The sequence below is a fragment of the Rissa tridactyla genome, chromosome 6 (assembly GCF_028500815.1).
Source record: "Rissa tridactyla isolate bRisTri1 chromosome 6, bRisTri1.patW.cur.20221130, whole genome shotgun sequence".
In the NCBI taxonomy this organism is placed as follows: Eukaryota; Metazoa; Chordata; class Aves; order Charadriiformes; family Laridae; genus Rissa; species Rissa tridactyla.
The window spans coordinates 5,058,492-5,075,265 of NC_071471.1; the positions used below are offsets into that span (position 1 = coordinate 5,058,492).

The following is a 16,774-nucleotide window of genomic DNA, read 5'->3' on the forward strand; positions in this document are numbered from 1 at the left end:
AGATGAAGAGTGCTCAGAAAGGACATTATACTGTTGGAAGTACCGCTATGTAATTGACATAATGAAAAAGCTTAAAATATCTACAGTACATTAACAGGCAAAAGGTTAAGTATTTTGTCAGCTAAAAATAAGAGATCCAAAGCTAGATGTAGAGTGCTAATGCTCCAGCATTATTGGAGACGAGCGTGGCATGCGTATGCACACATATTCCCTGCTCTATCAAATCCCCCGCTCGAGGCATTGAGAGAGAGATGACAGGCCTGAATAAATTAATTCATAGGTGCATTAGGAGCCAGCTAGACCATCGCTGTTATTTGTGTAACACCATAGGCAAAAAGGGCTGATAAACAGATCCTCGCTCTGATCCCATGACAGTATAAATCACGATTTGAATGCGCAATGCTTTGCCACTGACAGTAAAACATGAGCTCTGAATCTGGCGCTTGGACCACGAAGGAATGAAGAAACCGCAGGAGCCAAGATGTGATGTGTCCCTGCGCACGCACGTGCAAAAAGGAGGACCGCGGCGCGAGGTTAACCCTGCGCTGGCTGCCACAAGCCATGATTTTTGTGCCTGCTTAATTGGGAGGCTTGAGAGGATGAGGCTGTTCGTGACCCGTGCCCCTGACGCGGAGCGTGGCAGTGCCCCACACGCGTACTGGGAGGCTGCGGAGGTGGGCATGGGCTGCCCCTTCCCTACGGGGAGGAGAGCAGACACGGCAATCTCGTACTGACCTCTTACAGCCAAATATTCAGCGGCTTCGTGGCAGGAACTAATGGCTGGAGTAGCAAAGCCCAAACCGACAGCAGCATTCAGGTGTCTCCTGGTGGGAATCGGGTCGCTAAATTAGGAGTTAGCTTGTGAAGGAAGTACCTGTACCTCTCCACGTACAGGAGAGGTGGGGAGGGACTCTGGATCAGGGAGGGGAGCCATAGGATGAGGGGTAACAATTTTAAACCGAAAGAGGGTAGATTTAGATTAGATGTTAGGAAGAAATTCTTGACTGTGCGGGTGGTGAGCCCCTGGCCCAGGTTGCCCAGAGAAGCTGTGGCTGCCCCATCCCTGGAGGGGTTCAAGGCCAGGCTGGACGGGGCTTGGAGCAACCTGGGCTGGTGGGAGGTGTCCCTGCCCAGGGCAGGGGGTGGCACTGGATGTATTTAAGGTCCCTTCTAACCCGAACCATTCTATGATTCTATGATTAAGTGGCCACAGCATCTTTGGTGACAAAAAGGTCAGTCTGAGCCACGCTTCCAGGAGGTGGAAATCTACAGCCGGAAAACACGGCCATGGGGCTGCCCTCCTCTCTGGAATGGCTGAATTCCCTCTCCGCAACTACAGCACTACAATTACACACTTACCTGTGACAAAAACCGCAGCCTCCTTTGCTGCTCGGCAGAGAAGTCAATGTGGAGAACTGCGACATATCAGAAAGTCAACTCTGCTTTCTCTGACTTGGAAAACGAGCCCAGCCCAGCTGTGCCGGGTGGCAGGGAGTGACGGCGGTGACAATAACAACTGTCTGCATCACTGGGAGAAGTATACGCACAAACGCGTGCGAGCCTCTGTCCTCCTCTGAAAACATCTTCGGCACTGCCATCACTGCAGTCAGTGAGGAAAGAGAAATAAGGACTTTTTCAAGATGCTCTTCTCTTCCCGTCATTTTCACACGTTTTCAGAGCCATTACAGATTCCTACCAGTCACCCCGCTGGGGGAGAAGCGCTGCCAAGTCCAGCGCCAGGTGTTGCCTTGACACGACAAGTGTCACAGGTCCTGAGTCCACAGGACAGATTAAGGTTTATCTCCAATTAAACGGTTCACCGAGTAAGCTTTAGCAGGATGAAGGAGCCAGGAAGAATCAGAGGGATTTTTCTGGGGAGCTGCCCCTGTCTAGCGCCACGCAAACAAACAGATCTTTGCTTTGTTTCAACGGGCGCTAACAACATTCCTTCCCAGTGGTGTCATGACTCCACGCTTCCACTGCGGTGAAATTTCATCAAAAGAGTAATTTTACACTCTCAGAACCTTGGAAACAAATTGTTTTCAGCGTAAGTTTACACCTATTAGAGACAAAAATGGATTGATTGCAGAAAAGTAAGCACTGAAAGTAGCAACGATTTTCAAGAGTAGTCGATGGTGAAAGTGGTTGGAGTTTCACCCTCGTGTTACCCTACATTGTGTGGAAATCCATAAACATTTGATCACTGTGCAACGAGATTTTAAGATCTGAAAACTTCAGAATGAAATGCGACATGATCATTTTTGGAAGAGGTGCATTCGAGTGGGTTTTTTTCCCTTGTTTTCCTAATTGTTCTCTTCAAAAAAAAAAACTTCATTAATTTTGCCTTACAACACTGGCACTAACTGGAAAAGCATTAAACCAGAGACATAGGGAATACCCATGGAGGATTTCAGATGGTGGGTCAGGGGGACATCGACCGTGCCTGGTAGACATCTACAAGCTGAGTACGTGGGTCTTGAAAAATCTTTCATGAATTGGGATGTTTACCCACAAAAATAGTTCTGTAACGAATCACAGGCTGGGGAGAAATCTGGAAAAACACAGAATAAAAACCAACTCCTAAACGTGAACAACACCCAGAGCGCTCTGTAGTGCCCTGGGCTTCCTTTCACTTTTGTTTCTATTCTCTTTGAAAGGAAACACCGCGGGAAGTTTTGTTTCCTTCCAAAGGGGTAGAACCTCCCTGAACACTTGTAATGAAAAACCACACAAAAATCTTTTCAGCAGGCAGGAATTTTCCTCCAAGTTAGTTTACCACCTTTCAATTGACTCTTCACATGGCTCCCTGGGATGAAATTTCTTTCTTAGGACTTTATGAACTGTGATAAACAAAGTAGGATGGAGGCAGGATTTTTTGTAGGACTCCTTAGTGCATGTGCTAAAATCTGTAAGAAACTCCCGTTCTGAAGCGGATGCAAAGAGCTACTTTGCGTTAAGTACAAGTGAGTCCCGCTCGCTCCATTCCAAAAGGGGCTGGGATGCTGCAAAGCAGAAGGAGCCCAAAAATGTCGCATTGACTTTGTTGAGAAATCAGAGGAGGAGATCATGAGCTCACTTTCAAGAAAATGTTAATCCTCCCCATCTGACATATGTGTTGGAATTACACAGATTGGAACTGTTTTGGCAAACGGATTGAACGTTACGAAGAGCCAGACAAATAAACTGCCTGCTGCCACGTTAAACAGGGATTCGGGGATCATTTTGCTACAGCATGACAGAAGAAAAAACAATGAATTTCCCTGTAAATGGTTGAATACAATGCAGTTACATCTTCTAAAGATCTTCTCGATAGGCTGGAGAGGTGAAGAGATCTTTGTTTTAGTTTTGCCCTGTAATTGTACTGAGAACTTTCACCTGCATCCTGGCACTCAGGGTACGGCTGTTGGGCAGGGGCCAAAATTTCATACTACCCTTGAAATCCCAGTTTTCCATGGCTGTGCTGTCAGCAGACCAACCATACCTCTGCCGATTTTAAAGCATCTGCAGATAATTATGAGGTTGCTTCTAATCCACAGCCTGTGTAAGGTGAAGGTATCAAAATCCCGGTGATCGGGGTGCCCGTGATAGGCACATCCTAAATCGGGCACGTGACTCTGGAAAACCGCTATCTGGGCTCAACAGTTTGGAGAAAAGGTTGCAAGCAGGAGTCTTAGAGGTTTGAAAACCAACCCAACCAAACCCGAAAGTGACTTCGGATAAAGAAAGTCCAAAATGCGCCTGGCGTTCATGTCCTGTGACATGAAGCATGTCATGGCTGGGGGGAGAAGCTGTGCTGTTTGGGAGGTTCCAGTGGCGGCACTGAGCTGGAGTTAATGGCACAGGTGGAAGTTATCGCCCCACTAGCACTTTTCTGGGATGCACCAGCTCTACGGGAGAAGCTACAGAGAAGGAGGGCGGTGAGCCCCTGGCCCAGGTTGCCCAGAGAAGCTGTGGCTGCCCCATCCCTGGAGGGGTTCAAGGCCAGGTTGGACGGGGCTTGGAGCAACCTGGGCAGGTGGGAGGTGTCCCTGCCCATGGCTGGGGAGTGGAACCAGATGGTCTTTAAGGTCCCTTCCAACCCGAACCATTCCATGATTCGCTAACACAGCCTGGAGTCAGGAAACCCTGGGCCTCCCCTTACTCTTAACCACAGCCGGAAATCTCTTAAAAAAAATCCGATTTCCACCATTCCGGATGGAGACGGCTCAGAGAGTCGGGTCAGAAAAGTTGCTCAGAAACACTTTGCAACGAGACCGGCTGAGAAACGACACCACCCCCCCCCCCGCACACCCCCGCACTCACTCACGCTTCGGGAGGGGAGGGCAGGACCCGCACCGGGACGGGACGGGACGGGACGGGACGGAGGGGGCGGGACGGGACCGGGTCCCGCCCGCTCCGCTCGCCGCCGCGGGGCCGGCGGGGAGGCGGGCAGACGGGGCGAGCCGTGGGGCGGGCGGGCGAGCCGTCGGGGCTGCACTTCGCAGTGGGACAGAGCCCCGCACAGCCCGGGCCGCTCCTCCCCCGGAGGGAAAAGGCTCCCGGAGCGAGGAGCGCAGCCCTGCCCGGCCATGATGCTGCCCGCCGCCGGCCCCAGCCCCGCGCAGACCTGCGGGGCCGTGCTGGTGACCGCCGTGCTCCTGCAGTCCGTCTGCGTGGCCGTCACCTTCCTCTACTTCACCAACGAGCTCAAACAGGTTGGTGGCGGGGCAGGCAACCGGGGGGGGACCCCGCGCTCGCCCTTTGGCTCGCCTTGGCTTTTTTTTGGGCGAGGAAAGGTGCCGGCGAGGCGAGCGGAGCCGGGAAGCGTCCGTTGAGCCGCACAGAGCCAGCGTCCCCATCCCCAGACAAAGAGCTTCCCTGTGCGTGTGCTGCTCCTTTGTCTGGGCTTTCCTCGGGCCCCGGGTGCGCAGGCAGGGGCTGGAGGTCAAGGCAAGAACAATTAAAAGGGTTTTGCAGGTTCCCCCCCCCCCCCTTTTTTTTTTTTCCCCATAAAGCGACGCTTTTTATTTTGCAGAGAAGTAGCAAATGCTACTTTTGCTTTTCGTTAACAGCGCCCAAACTTTGTCTCTCCTCACACGGCGGCGCCCGGAGGGGCTGCAGGAGCCGCCGCCTCTGCCAGCTGCCTGTTCCTATAGACCACAGGGGAAAATAGGCTGGACAAAAAAGCTGAAGTGCCTTTAAAATGCCTCCGCTAGGAAAATACATAGTCTTAAACCAGTGACTAATCCCAAAGGAACTTCACCCAGACAGCAAACACCACCGAATTCCTCAGAATGACTTGTAAAATACCCATTGTGTAGTCTGGATGCTTTGGTCTCCTTGCAGCCCCCCCTCAAGCCTCTTGGCTGCTGCTTAACTCTTTCCCCTTCCTGCACAAGGTCATTTGCATGCCAAGAAAATTGCATTTAGTTGATAATCCCATGAGCCCTTTATGTGTGTGGTCCTGCTTTTCATTGACACCCCAGTACTTGGAGTTTCCTTGAGTGTCTTGCCCAAAATTTACTATTCTGCTCTTAAGTTGTACCATTACGTTGCTCTCCCTGGCACAGAGGTAACCTAACTGCAGGTAAGTGTGCTGTAGTTACACAACTTCAGAAAGGATTGCATAAATGTAAAATATTATGTTACCTGTGCATTCCGCATCAGATTTGATAGGTGAAGTCTTCTGAGATGTCAAAGTCCCCGGTGAAGCCGATGGTGAAGGGCATACGGTATTCTGCATTATGAGCCAGCGTTCATACTTCGGGAATGCATAAAACAGATTTTCCTGCTAAGTTTATAGCTGTGGCTGTCCCATATGTGGTGGAAGGGGGGAGTCACAGGAATGTGTTGATTTTATGAAATCAGGTTACATGATACTGCTAATGAAGAGAAATCTATAAACGCATTCTTGCCTCTTCGTGCATGCAGTTCAGTCTTTTGCTAACAAGCTTGCCAACCTCAGTAGCTAGTAACCACACTTAGCTTTCCCTTCCTTTTATTCAAATACGCACACTTGGGACACAACCACAGCTAGTGGTACTTGCCCAAAATACTGTTTGTGAAGAATAACAAGCCTGCGTTTGGTGTGAAAAGCTAAGTCTGCCCCTAGTGAAGTTCCGCTGGGCTACGAAGTAAGGTTGCTGGCTCTGGGGGGGGGGCACCTTAAGCACATATTCGTGCATGTGCCATCTGGTGCCCAATAAACAAGGAAGAAGCTTATCTAGAAACACAGTTTGCTACCCTGCATCCACGCGGTGCACGTGGAATAAATCTCAAAAGATAAACTGCGATTTTTGTCTGCCCATTTTTCTTCCTTCTGTCGCTCACAATATCTGTGCGTCTGCACCTTCACCAGATGACTATGGCTGCGCAGGCTGCAGATATTTTTATCTTTACAAAATGAGTAATGTATAACTAGCAGTGTTGTTTTTTTTTAATTCTCCAGTTGTAGTAATCTGAGTAGGACTACGAATGTGACCATTTGTCTCAGTTTTACTATGGGAGGAAGTGCTGAGACACGAGCACAATAAAGTTCATTATGCTTCAGGATACGGGGCTGCAAGGAAAATGTCCTCAGACTTCCTTCTGTTTTGAAAACATAGTCCCTGCATTCCTCCTAGAATAGGAGAGAAGCTTTAAAAGATAGTGTTCCTGCAGGACTTCAGTCCTCCAAAAACGCAGTGCTACAGATAAACCTCGTTGGAGCCTTACAGCACCCTGATGCCTTGCTTTCTCTCCCCGTAAACCAGAAGTACCAACCCTGCAGTACCAGACTGTGCTGATGCCAGTTTGCATTCCCTGAGGATTTCAAAAGGCATGCAAAGTGCCGTTGCAGTGCCAGGAGAGTAAAGCTGTTTGGGGGGAAGGTCTGCAGATAAGGAGAAGGCAGAAGCACAGGACTTTTTGCCCCAGATCAGAGGGCAAAGCTCAGAGGTGAGCTGTAGCAGATCTGGGAAGAGAATAAACGCTAACATCTCAGCTGCTCATGTATCTTTTTTTTTTAAAAACTCATCAAACTACTTTGTTATAGAAGCTAGTATAGGTAAATCTGTCAGAGCCCTTAGTTTTAAGTGCAGCTTTACCTTAATAAGCACATAATTGTAATCACTTAAAGTTCTTGAAACAAGAAACCTGATTCAAGACTATCACTGTGCTCCTCAGCAGAGACGCAGAAACCTGCACAAACACTCACAGTGGTGGCCCCATTTCACCCTGATGCCTCCAGAGTATGAAATCATTTCAAGTGTTAGATGAAGCTCAAGAGAGCGTCCTGCTGCAAAGTGAAGGTGCTCTTCTACCCGGTAGGGCTTGCAGGGTAACCTGGGTGAATCCCCCTCATCCTCCTGGAGCTGGGAAGTCTCTTCCTGAACACCTTTGTTCTCTAACGCGCTGAGGAGTGCGAAGGAGGAGGTGACTCCGTTTGTTGCTTTCAATACCCCAGTTTGAAGGACAGCAGAAGCAGAAAATGGTACTTGTAGAATAAATATGTCTGTTTAGCAAACCAAACTACGCTTCTTTAACATAAGAAGGGTGACGTGTAAATGTTACAAGAAGTCCGTCTGCGCGTTCATTCCCGATTGCTCTTTCTTCTGAGCCCCTGCAGGACTTTGCTGGCACAACCTCAAGGGTCTTTGGCTGGGGAGGTGGGTGGGAGCCGATCTCAGCTGGGCTCTGCTGCTGGGCTCTCAGCTGGGCTCTGCGGGCGGCAGCGCAGGTTTCTCTGCTCCTGCATGAACCAACAGCGCCAGCTGGAGTTGTGTCTCTCCCCTCGCCCTGCGGATGCTGCGGGGCGTGGGAAGCACTTGCTGCCGTCCCATCAGCTCTCCCGGCCACATTCCCCTTGGAGCCAACAGGAGTTTTGCCACTCTCTTCAAACTCATTTATCTTTTTTTTTTTTTTTTTTCGGAAAGAGTATTTTCCCAATGACTAGAAGATATAGACGTAGACCCATGTCACAAGCATTCAGCATTATCATTTCATTTGCACCCAAATGTCATTTCTGTTGTCTGGACTTAGTTCCGGACTACTAGGACAACCACAGTTACGGACAGACCCCAGACTGGGTAAGGGGAGGATACGGTATGGATATATACCAGTAAAAGCCTGGACTATAAATGGCATTGGCTGAAAAGGCAGAACGGAAAAGACTTTTTTAAAGTCTGGTATTTGATTTCATCCTCAATAATTTGTGAAGAAAAATCCCTTGTGCAACAGAAATGTTCTTCATGCAGAACTAGGGAAACTAAAGAATGCACAACATCAGTGATTTGGGTATTGAATTTTCACAAAGCTTATTGAGTGCTGCATACCAAAGTTATGTCCATGGAGATAATGTAAGTATATTTTTGCATATTCAGTACGCCATCATAATTAAATAAATATGTAAAATGAGGATGAATTACTCATGCTGTCTCTATAACCATAACTCACTCCATGCTGGCAAATGCTTTAAAGAAAAGAAAGCGTGTTCTTAAGCGCAGTGAATTTAGTGACATACCACAGCTGAGCATCGGCGAGCACCTCACAGGTGAAAAATCCTGGCTTTCCTTTCTGCTGCAGCTCCGGGACACGTACTCCAAGAGCGGCGTCGCTTGTCTCACCGGGGAGGAAATGGGAAATTTCCTCCAAAACCTGGATCTAACTGAAGGCGAAGACAGCGAGGCTGATCCCTGCTGGCAAGTAAAGTGGCACCTGGGAAACTTAATTAAAAAGGTATTTGGGAACCAACACGCTGAAACAGTGTGCTTGGTGGTGGTACTATTCAGAGAATCCTAACAACAGCAAAAAAAAGGGGGGTGTTTTATTGCAAAGCAATCGTCGAGCCGTACCTTCAGCTGCAGAGCGCTCGCACTGAAGCAAAAAACCTGCCATTCAGGAAATAACAAAGCAAAGACTTTGTTTATTTATAGCAAGGCTTAGTTTTTACTAAGCCAGTTTCAGTGGTAGGTTGGCTTATCCGAAATACCTCGGGGTAGAAGTGCTCGACTCGAGGTTGTTTTCTACCTGACGGTACAGACCGCAGCGGTAGCAGAGGTGTCACTCCCTCTTTGGGAATACAGGGAGAGCGGCATGAGAAAATGCGATGAAACGTAACGTGGGGAGGGGTAAAAAGGTGCCTGGGAGAAGGTCTAGTCCTGAGCTATGGAATGCAGCCGGGGAGGAAAGAGGGAGGCAGGCGAGCGCACAGTGTCGGGCACAGCGCCTTCCCAGCTCAGCGTTCAGAGAACACCGTCTCCTGCCCGACTTACACGCAAATACCTGTAATTTTGGCTACAGAGAAGAAAATAAGCCTGGCTGAAAAAAAAAAAAAAACCCAACAAAAACAATACCAGAAAGGCTAAAATCTTCCCAGAATGGTTTTCAAAAGCCCATCTCCGGCACATAAAAAAAGCTCATGCATAAAAAGTCACTTTTGGCTGAAACTTACCTGGCAATTCTCGCGGCCCAGAATAGATCCTTTATTTGTATTCAGAGATCTCGGCTCCTTTGGTGGAAGTTCTGTCAGCGAATTCCCTGAACTTCTGCATAAGGAAAACATTGTTTTATTTGGTGGGCATTTACGTGTCTGATACACCTACTAGCTCCCTGAATGCTTAAAAAAAAAAAAAAAAAGATAGCCTGGGTGCCAGAAATAATAAATGATAATAATATAGATGGCTGGATGGATAGATAAATAGAAATGTGGCGGGGCAGAACCCATCAGTTAGTGGCAAAGCAGGTAAATCATCTCAAAGCATCAGCGTGTCGCTGCAGCGCCGTCGGTAACCAGAGCAGTGCGTTCCGGCAGTCAGCAAACCGTTCTAGAGAAGGGGAATGCACGAAGTAAGATGTGCTGGCTTAAGAGCTTAGCTAGCTAGAGATGGCAGAGGTATAAAAATAAATGAAGTTTAATTTCTCAGAGCCAAGAGCCCACAGAAGCGCACGCTGCCAGGTATTCCGCACGTGGAAGCTGATGCTTCTACGCTATATCTTTTCTTATTTGAGGAAAGCGTGAGGGTCGAGTTTTTCCAATAGACTTAAAGCCCAGATGGCTGAGCTCTCCTGAAAATGTTTTCCCATATATTTCATTACATAAAAGACGTAAACGTATGAGTGCTTTAATACAACAAACTAATAGGGTTTGGTTTTTTTTATTTGCTTGTTGATCAAAGCCAGAATACCCTTTATTCATGAGTTTGAGGAAGGAGTGTTCTTTCTCCTGCACCTGTCAGTTTCTGCTGACAAACTAATTCATTTTCTCTGTGTTTGTTGACAGATGATGGCGAGAAGCTATGAGGAAAACATATCTGCAGTCAACGGTATGATAATAATTTCATTATCCGTGGCAAAAAGGAGCTGCTAGTGGCACCTCACGTGTAGTGACTCAGTTAATTTTTTAAAAGCGCAGAAAACACTGACTAAGATCTTGTACTGGCAGCGAGTCATCGACGAACGATTGCTTATTACTAGAAGGCAAACTTTCAGGAGCCAGAAAATCCGGTCGAGCGATTAGAGGAGGGTAACCGAGGTGGATGCAGAGGCCTTGGCTTCTAGACCTCGGTCCCACAGTGTTACGGGGACGTTTGAACAGTCTGTTCTCCTGGGAACGGGCTGCCGTACGCATAGGTCAGTTAAGGAATAGCTCTGCCGAAGCTCCTACAGCTCTAAACGCGTCGAGTGAAAGCATTACGACCTCCAAGTGGAAATTCAGAGTGAAGACAACAAATACTAAACCTTAAAAGATACTCGGCGTGAATATTAAAATTGTTAATATAGGTTATTTTAGGTTGTCTATTGGTAATTTTGGGGCAGGGGGGTGGAGAAAAAGGAGAACAAAGAGGCATATTTCAAGGAGAGCCGGAGAAATTTGAGCCTTATTAGCCAACAGATAGCATGATTTAGCCAATTTAAAAAAAAAAAAGACATACCTATTGCTTAAAATCGGGTCGAATGGGACAGACGTGCTTTCTGACGTTCTCGCGTCTAACGTGAGGTTCCTTCTGGGGTGTCCCTCAGGTGACCGGGCGCTGACGCTGTCGCACACGGATGGGCAGCCCCCCGCCGCCAGGATCGCAGCGCACCTGACGGGCAACAGCAACAGGAGGAGTTCCCTCTCCCCACGCAGTAAGGGAAAAAACCTTCACAACCAGTTAAAGACGGCAGAAATTAACTCTCTCATTGCTAGCCTCCCGCTTACGTACGCTTTCCGATACTTGCGTTCACAGCAAGAAACAAGGCATTAAAAAAAGCCTTTCTGTCCCTGACAATGTTGTTTTTCAGCTAGTTCTCGCAGAACAGGGAGAAAGCCCATTGCCTCTGGCCACTTCCCTAACTTTCTTTCTGGAACCTTCATTAAGGGGAAAAAAAAATAAGTATCCTTCTTTGTAACGTTAAGTTTTCCTCTTTTCTTCCCTTTAATTTCCTTCTGTTAGTTGTGTGACCAGCTGCTATGGCGACAGACCTATTAGAAGTGCAAGACGGAGACAGGAGAGACTTGACATTCAGGCCATATTAATGAAGGGCTTGGTGGGGCGGCTGCAGCTTTGGAGGGTGTCGGGCACAAATGGGTATTTTAACTTGGTCACCAAGTAACAACGTGATGGTTTTTCTCTTATTTGGGAGCACAAAAATTAAAAATAAAGGTAGTTCATGTGAATGCCCAGACAGAGCTAACCAGCTTGCTTCTGAAGCTTTGAATTGTTTTGAGAATGGACATAACGAGCCACTGGGAAGAGCAGGTTTCCTTACTTTAACTAAAAAAACAGACTCCCCGAATAGCAGACACCTGGCTTCACTACCTGGCTTTTAATTTAATATTTTTCTCTCTTTTTTTCCTCAAGTAGATTCCTTGCCCAGAAGAGGGAACGGACAAAAAATAAGCAACTGGGAGTCGTCAAGGAAAGGCCACTCTTTCCTCTACAACGTGGAGCTGAGAAATGGCGAGTTGGTGATACCCCAGACGGGCTTTTATTACATCTACTCACAAACTTACTTTCGTTTCCGTGAGAACGAGAACGAGGATTCCGGTTTGCTGGCACAAATCAGGAACCCCAAACAGCTTGTCCAATATGTTTACAAACTGACTAATTACCCAGAGCCCATTTTGCTCATGAAAAGCGCAAGAACGAGCTGCTGGTCTAAAAAGGCAGAATACGGACTTTATTCCATCTACCAAGGTGGTGTGTTTCAGCTGAAAAGAGAGGACAGGATTTTTGTCTCTGTCAGTAATGGTGACATAGTTGACATGGACAAAGAAGCAAGTTTTTTTGGAGCTTTTATGATCGGTTAGAAGATGAAAATCGTGCTCTGAAGGAGCCAGTTTTCCCGGGCAGGACCAGCTTAAAAATCTATAAAGTAGGGGATAATAAGCAAACACCGTAGCAATACCGATAGTACCAGGCTCCCCTTTCTCAGATCACTCAGCCGCGGTCCGGCTGTGCCAAATACTCTCCCCCGAGCCGGGAAGGGGCAGCAGCAGCTGCGGATGGCGATGCTTTGCACGGGTGCGGGTACCACATCCCCCTGCCCAGCCAGGCTGGGGCCGTGCGAGGATTTCACACCCCACGGATGATACCTTCAGCCCCGGCAGGTGAGAGCTCGCCATCACCTCCGCAGAGATGCTCCGCGCCGGCTCCGGTGGGATGGAGGATGCTGCGGGTCCGGTTACTTGAGGTAGAGATGGGACATCAAATTTTATTCGTGGTCTCCATCAAGACCCCGTCTTGAATATCAGGTCCTGTAAGGAGCCGTTGGCGAGCACTGCGTCCCAGGCACCCGTGGAATGACTCGAGGAGTTTTTTTTTTGAACCCGAGTTTTACAAAGTTGAAAGGCCGTCAGAAACTCCAGCCGCACATCTTCATCTCATCTAACAAAGCACTTAAGCGCCTAATTAATTTCAAGCACACGAACAGTCTGACTGAATCAGGGTATTTACATGCTTGAAATTAAATATGTGCTTAAGCGTTTTTCAGGATCATGGCTTGAGTAAACACATTAGTTTGTCTTAATCAGGATATTGTACATAAAACCAGCTGCTGAAATGGCACAGAAGAGGTTTTGAAATCAATCAGTATTTTGATCAGCACATTGTGATAGTGCCTGTTTACTTAATTGCTGTGCTGTGAAGATTTCACCAGGTTTCCAACAGGCTCAGTAATGCGGTTGCTGTTACACGGGCTGACAGCAAGTACTTCATCCAGGAAAATACGTGGTTTTTCCGTAAATACTGAATTCTGTCAGACATTTGCCACAAATTAAGCATGACCGGGTTCTTCCATGTTTGTTTTACTGGCCCGTATTTGGTAGGATGTAACGCAGGACAACACACCCCGATGCCTAACATTTTAGGGAAAACATACACAACTCTCTGTACTTAAGCAAGAGCTGCAGTTTGGGTAACGCTGTTTTGATTTTTATTTTACATTTAGGAATGGGTGGGAAATTTTCATAATTTTTGTTTAAACCGTAATTTTATTTTATTTTTTTAAAAATGGCAATTATATTTTTTTAACTCTATGAGTGGGGCTGTTTTATAGTTTAAAAAAAAAAGGGGGGGGGGAAAGATTTGCAAGTGTAAGCTGTGTGGGCTAGATCCTCAGCGTAAATCAGGTAGCATTAATTAATTAGCACATCCGCAGCATCGTCAGTGGACGTTTGCACCGTGAGCGCGTTTTGCCCAGGTTCGGAGGAAACAGTGGGGAAAAGAAGGTGAAAACGAAAAAAAAAATAGGAGGGGGAGAGGAAGGCAGTTGGCTCCGCAAATGTTACTTTGCATCAACAGAGTGATGCCAGGAGAAAATCTGCTTTTTTTTTAAATATTTTTTTTAAACGGGTTTTTAATACACTAAGGTTGCCATGGGAACCCTCCCATTCACCTCCATGTTCTGGTAATTAAATCACTGTGCAGCCCTCGCGTACGGGCCGCGCGAGTGAACATGCATCATTGATCTTACTGCCTTGTCAACAAGAGGAAATGAAGGGACACAAACACCTGCATTTATTTTGTCTTTCGGAAGAGCAGGTACGTTGGGTCACTTAAATACCTGCATTTGAGCGGCAAGAGACGAATGTCAGGAATAACATCTTTTTGACAGGTTGGGGCAAAGAAACACACTGCCGTAAGCCTAAAATGATGAGTTTTAACTTTTTTCTGCTGTTTTAACATAGCGTCACGTACACTGTTTTCAGTGGTAACCAAATACGCGAAGTTCTTCATCGTTTACTGGAACACTTGGGTTCGCCTCATTCGCAAATCCTCTGTTTTTGCTGAGGACAGAAAATATTTCTACAGTTTTCTTTCTGATTTCTGTATTTAATTCAGAAATTTTCTGCCTGCCAGAAAAGGCTGTGGAGAACAAAGCCATTCCCTGTGTATCTGGATGTCTCCTACGTTGGACAAATTACTTTTGTAAGTTCTCCTTGCAAATGGACCGGGCTTTCTGATCTCGGCCCGGGGTTGACCCGCGTTATCGGGGTTGACCCGCGTTACCAAGGTTTGAGGCTTTTTTTAGCAGTTTGTTATATTAAAAAGTTGGCGGCTTCTTTTCAGAAATGTTATTTTAGGAGCTTATTTGAAAAAAGAAAAAAAAAAAAGCCATTTGAACTGTGAAAAAGTATTTCGAGATTTACTGGCGACAGCCTCGAGTCAGAAGCCCTCCTTTATGGCCAAGAGCGGAGTTGTGTAAGGCAGGAGCCATGGCTGCGAGAAGGGGCTGGAAGGAAACCGGGGCGGGGGGGGGGATTCCACAAACTTGCAGCTGATGCTAAGACAAACCGTCTGTTACTCACAGTTCTTTTTGCTCCATGTTCTCTCCTCGGCTCTCCATATATAACACCACGCCAGCTGTCACTTGAGGAGTGCTCCCTGGCGTTATCTTCCTTTTTTATCTAAATGTACATATTCATGGTTTCCGACCGCGGAGTTTATCTCGACAGGGATCACACCGAATAATCCTCTTATTTCTGAATAATCCAAAGCCGTGCTTGCCAGATATCCTTTTGAGGAGAGGTTATCAAGCAATATCAGAACGGACACCTCTGAAAATGAATAGAAAGCAAGAGCAAGTTCTGTTTATATGTTTGCACCCTGAATCACACTTTTCATCTCACTTTATGTTGAACAGCAAATGTAGCAGATTTTTTTATTTGTGGATGTAGGTTGCGGTAAAATGTAAATGTTGTAATTTTTCTACATGCATTTTGTATAAAACATTTTTAGTAAATAGTTATTTAGTCTTGCAGCGGTTACTGGTTTCATCCTATGCCTTCCATGACAACAACCCAGTCTGCAATCATTCCTCCGACAGTGGTTGGTATCAGTCATAATCCATCAGATGCCACAAACGGTTGCAACGCAAAGGTCATGATGCAAGCCATCGAGCAACGCCATATCGTGTAACGTGATAGAATTGGCTCCCAGGCCCTCGTTGGTGAACAGCATCTGGAAGCAGTAGCCTGAAGAAAACACTGAAAACGATCTCATGAGCAGGGCCTACAAAACCCTGAGCACTTCCCTTGAGGTCTGCTCATGTTTCTGGGCTTTGGCAATTACTTAAGCGTCGGGAAATCTATTTAGGGTGGGAACATCTAATTCTTGTCCATCACCAAGCTACAGTAGAAGATATATTGAGTTCGGAGGGATAAGGACCATTTACACAGATGTAAAGCAGCAGTAAACTGGAGATCCCCCAATGCTGAACACAAATGCACTCCTTGCCCCAAAAGCAAACATGGGTTACTGGCTGGTCTATCCGCTCTGCTTCCAGAATTTGCCCAACCAAAAAGGGTTCTGAGACCCAGGCAAACCCTGGAAACTCAACAGGACACGAAGGCATCATCAGCCCTGAGCCCAGCCCCGAGATGGGGGAGGGGGTGGTTGGTCCTGTGTGTGCAGAGAAGGGCTATGGCCGGAGCAGCAGCGACCTGCCGCAGCAGGGAAACCGTTAGCTCCGGGGTGTAAAAACCCTTGGAAAACTGCCCCCACCCAAGGGCTGCTTCACCTCCGAGTGTCTCCTTTTGCCTTCACTTCCTAGCAGTTCCCAATATCATCTCGTTCTCGCTGTCGCGGGCTCTGGCGGACCCCCACATCGCCATTCGATGTGCTGCACGTCTGCTCGATTAACGAAAGGCCGCTTGCCTCCCTAATGGACTCATAATCTAAACACGTTTAGCCCGGTGTTTGTTTTAGGCTTTATTTGGAATAGACGGGCATGCCTCACGCCTCGCCAACCAGGTCCGTGTGCGCGGCTCTCCCCGTCACCAACCGAGCCCCGCTGGAACCAGTATGCCATCGTACTGGGGAGGAGCAGCCCCCGCAGCCCCAGATTGCAGGGATGCCCACAGGTTTTAAAAAGAAATTATCCCTTTTCAAGAAGATGCTTTTATTTCAGCAGAGGGTTCTCTCTTTTTCTGGTGTTTCCATGGGAAAAAGGACGTGCCAGCTAACTGGCTTTTATTGTACCTTTTGTTACTTCATGGAAACGGACTTCTATTTTTTTGCCTCTCTTCGCCTGAGTAAATGTAACCATTATTGTTTGAATTGCAGCAGTATCCACTGCCCAGGCAGGAGCAGGGATGCGTTTGTTGTACTCCCTGCAAACAGTCAAAAAGCCCGATGCAGACACTGAGACACTGAGATTTCGAGTTTCGTAATTTTAGTTTTCCGCTGACATCTAAATATTAGGGCTCTAAGGAAAGACTGAACGTAATGGTCAAACTAACATAAATAAGCACCCAGAGACAAGATCTCGTTCGTCCCTCCAAGGCAACCTTGTGCCGTTCAGCAGCAGAAATGGAAGATGGATCAGGATGTCG

The 16,774-nt window shown here is 47.3% G+C and overlaps 1 protein-coding gene across 2 annotated transcripts; it reads left to right on the top strand.

Moving 5' to 3' along the window:
• Positions 1 to 4,420: 4,420 nt before the first annotated feature.
• Positions 4,421 to 15,185, top strand: TNFSF10 (TNF superfamily member 10). 2 transcript variants are annotated; one of them, XM_054205555.1, is made up of 5 exons: positions 4,421 to 4,694; positions 8,542 to 8,694; positions 10,238 to 10,280; positions 10,978 to 11,085; positions 11,802 to 15,185. In XM_054205555.1, exons 1-5 carry the CDS (start codon positions 4,569 to 4,571, stop codon positions 12,248 to 12,250), a joined length of 879 nt encoding a protein of 292 aa, XP_054061530.1. In that variant the 5' UTR covers positions 4,421 to 4,568; the 3' UTR covers positions 12,251 to 15,185. The 2 variants fall into 2 exon arrangements, with proteins under 2 accessions (XP_054061530.1, XP_054061531.1); XM_054205556.1 differs by having other exon boundaries at positions 11,805 to 15,185.
• Positions 15,186 to 16,774: the final 1,589 nt, after the last annotated feature.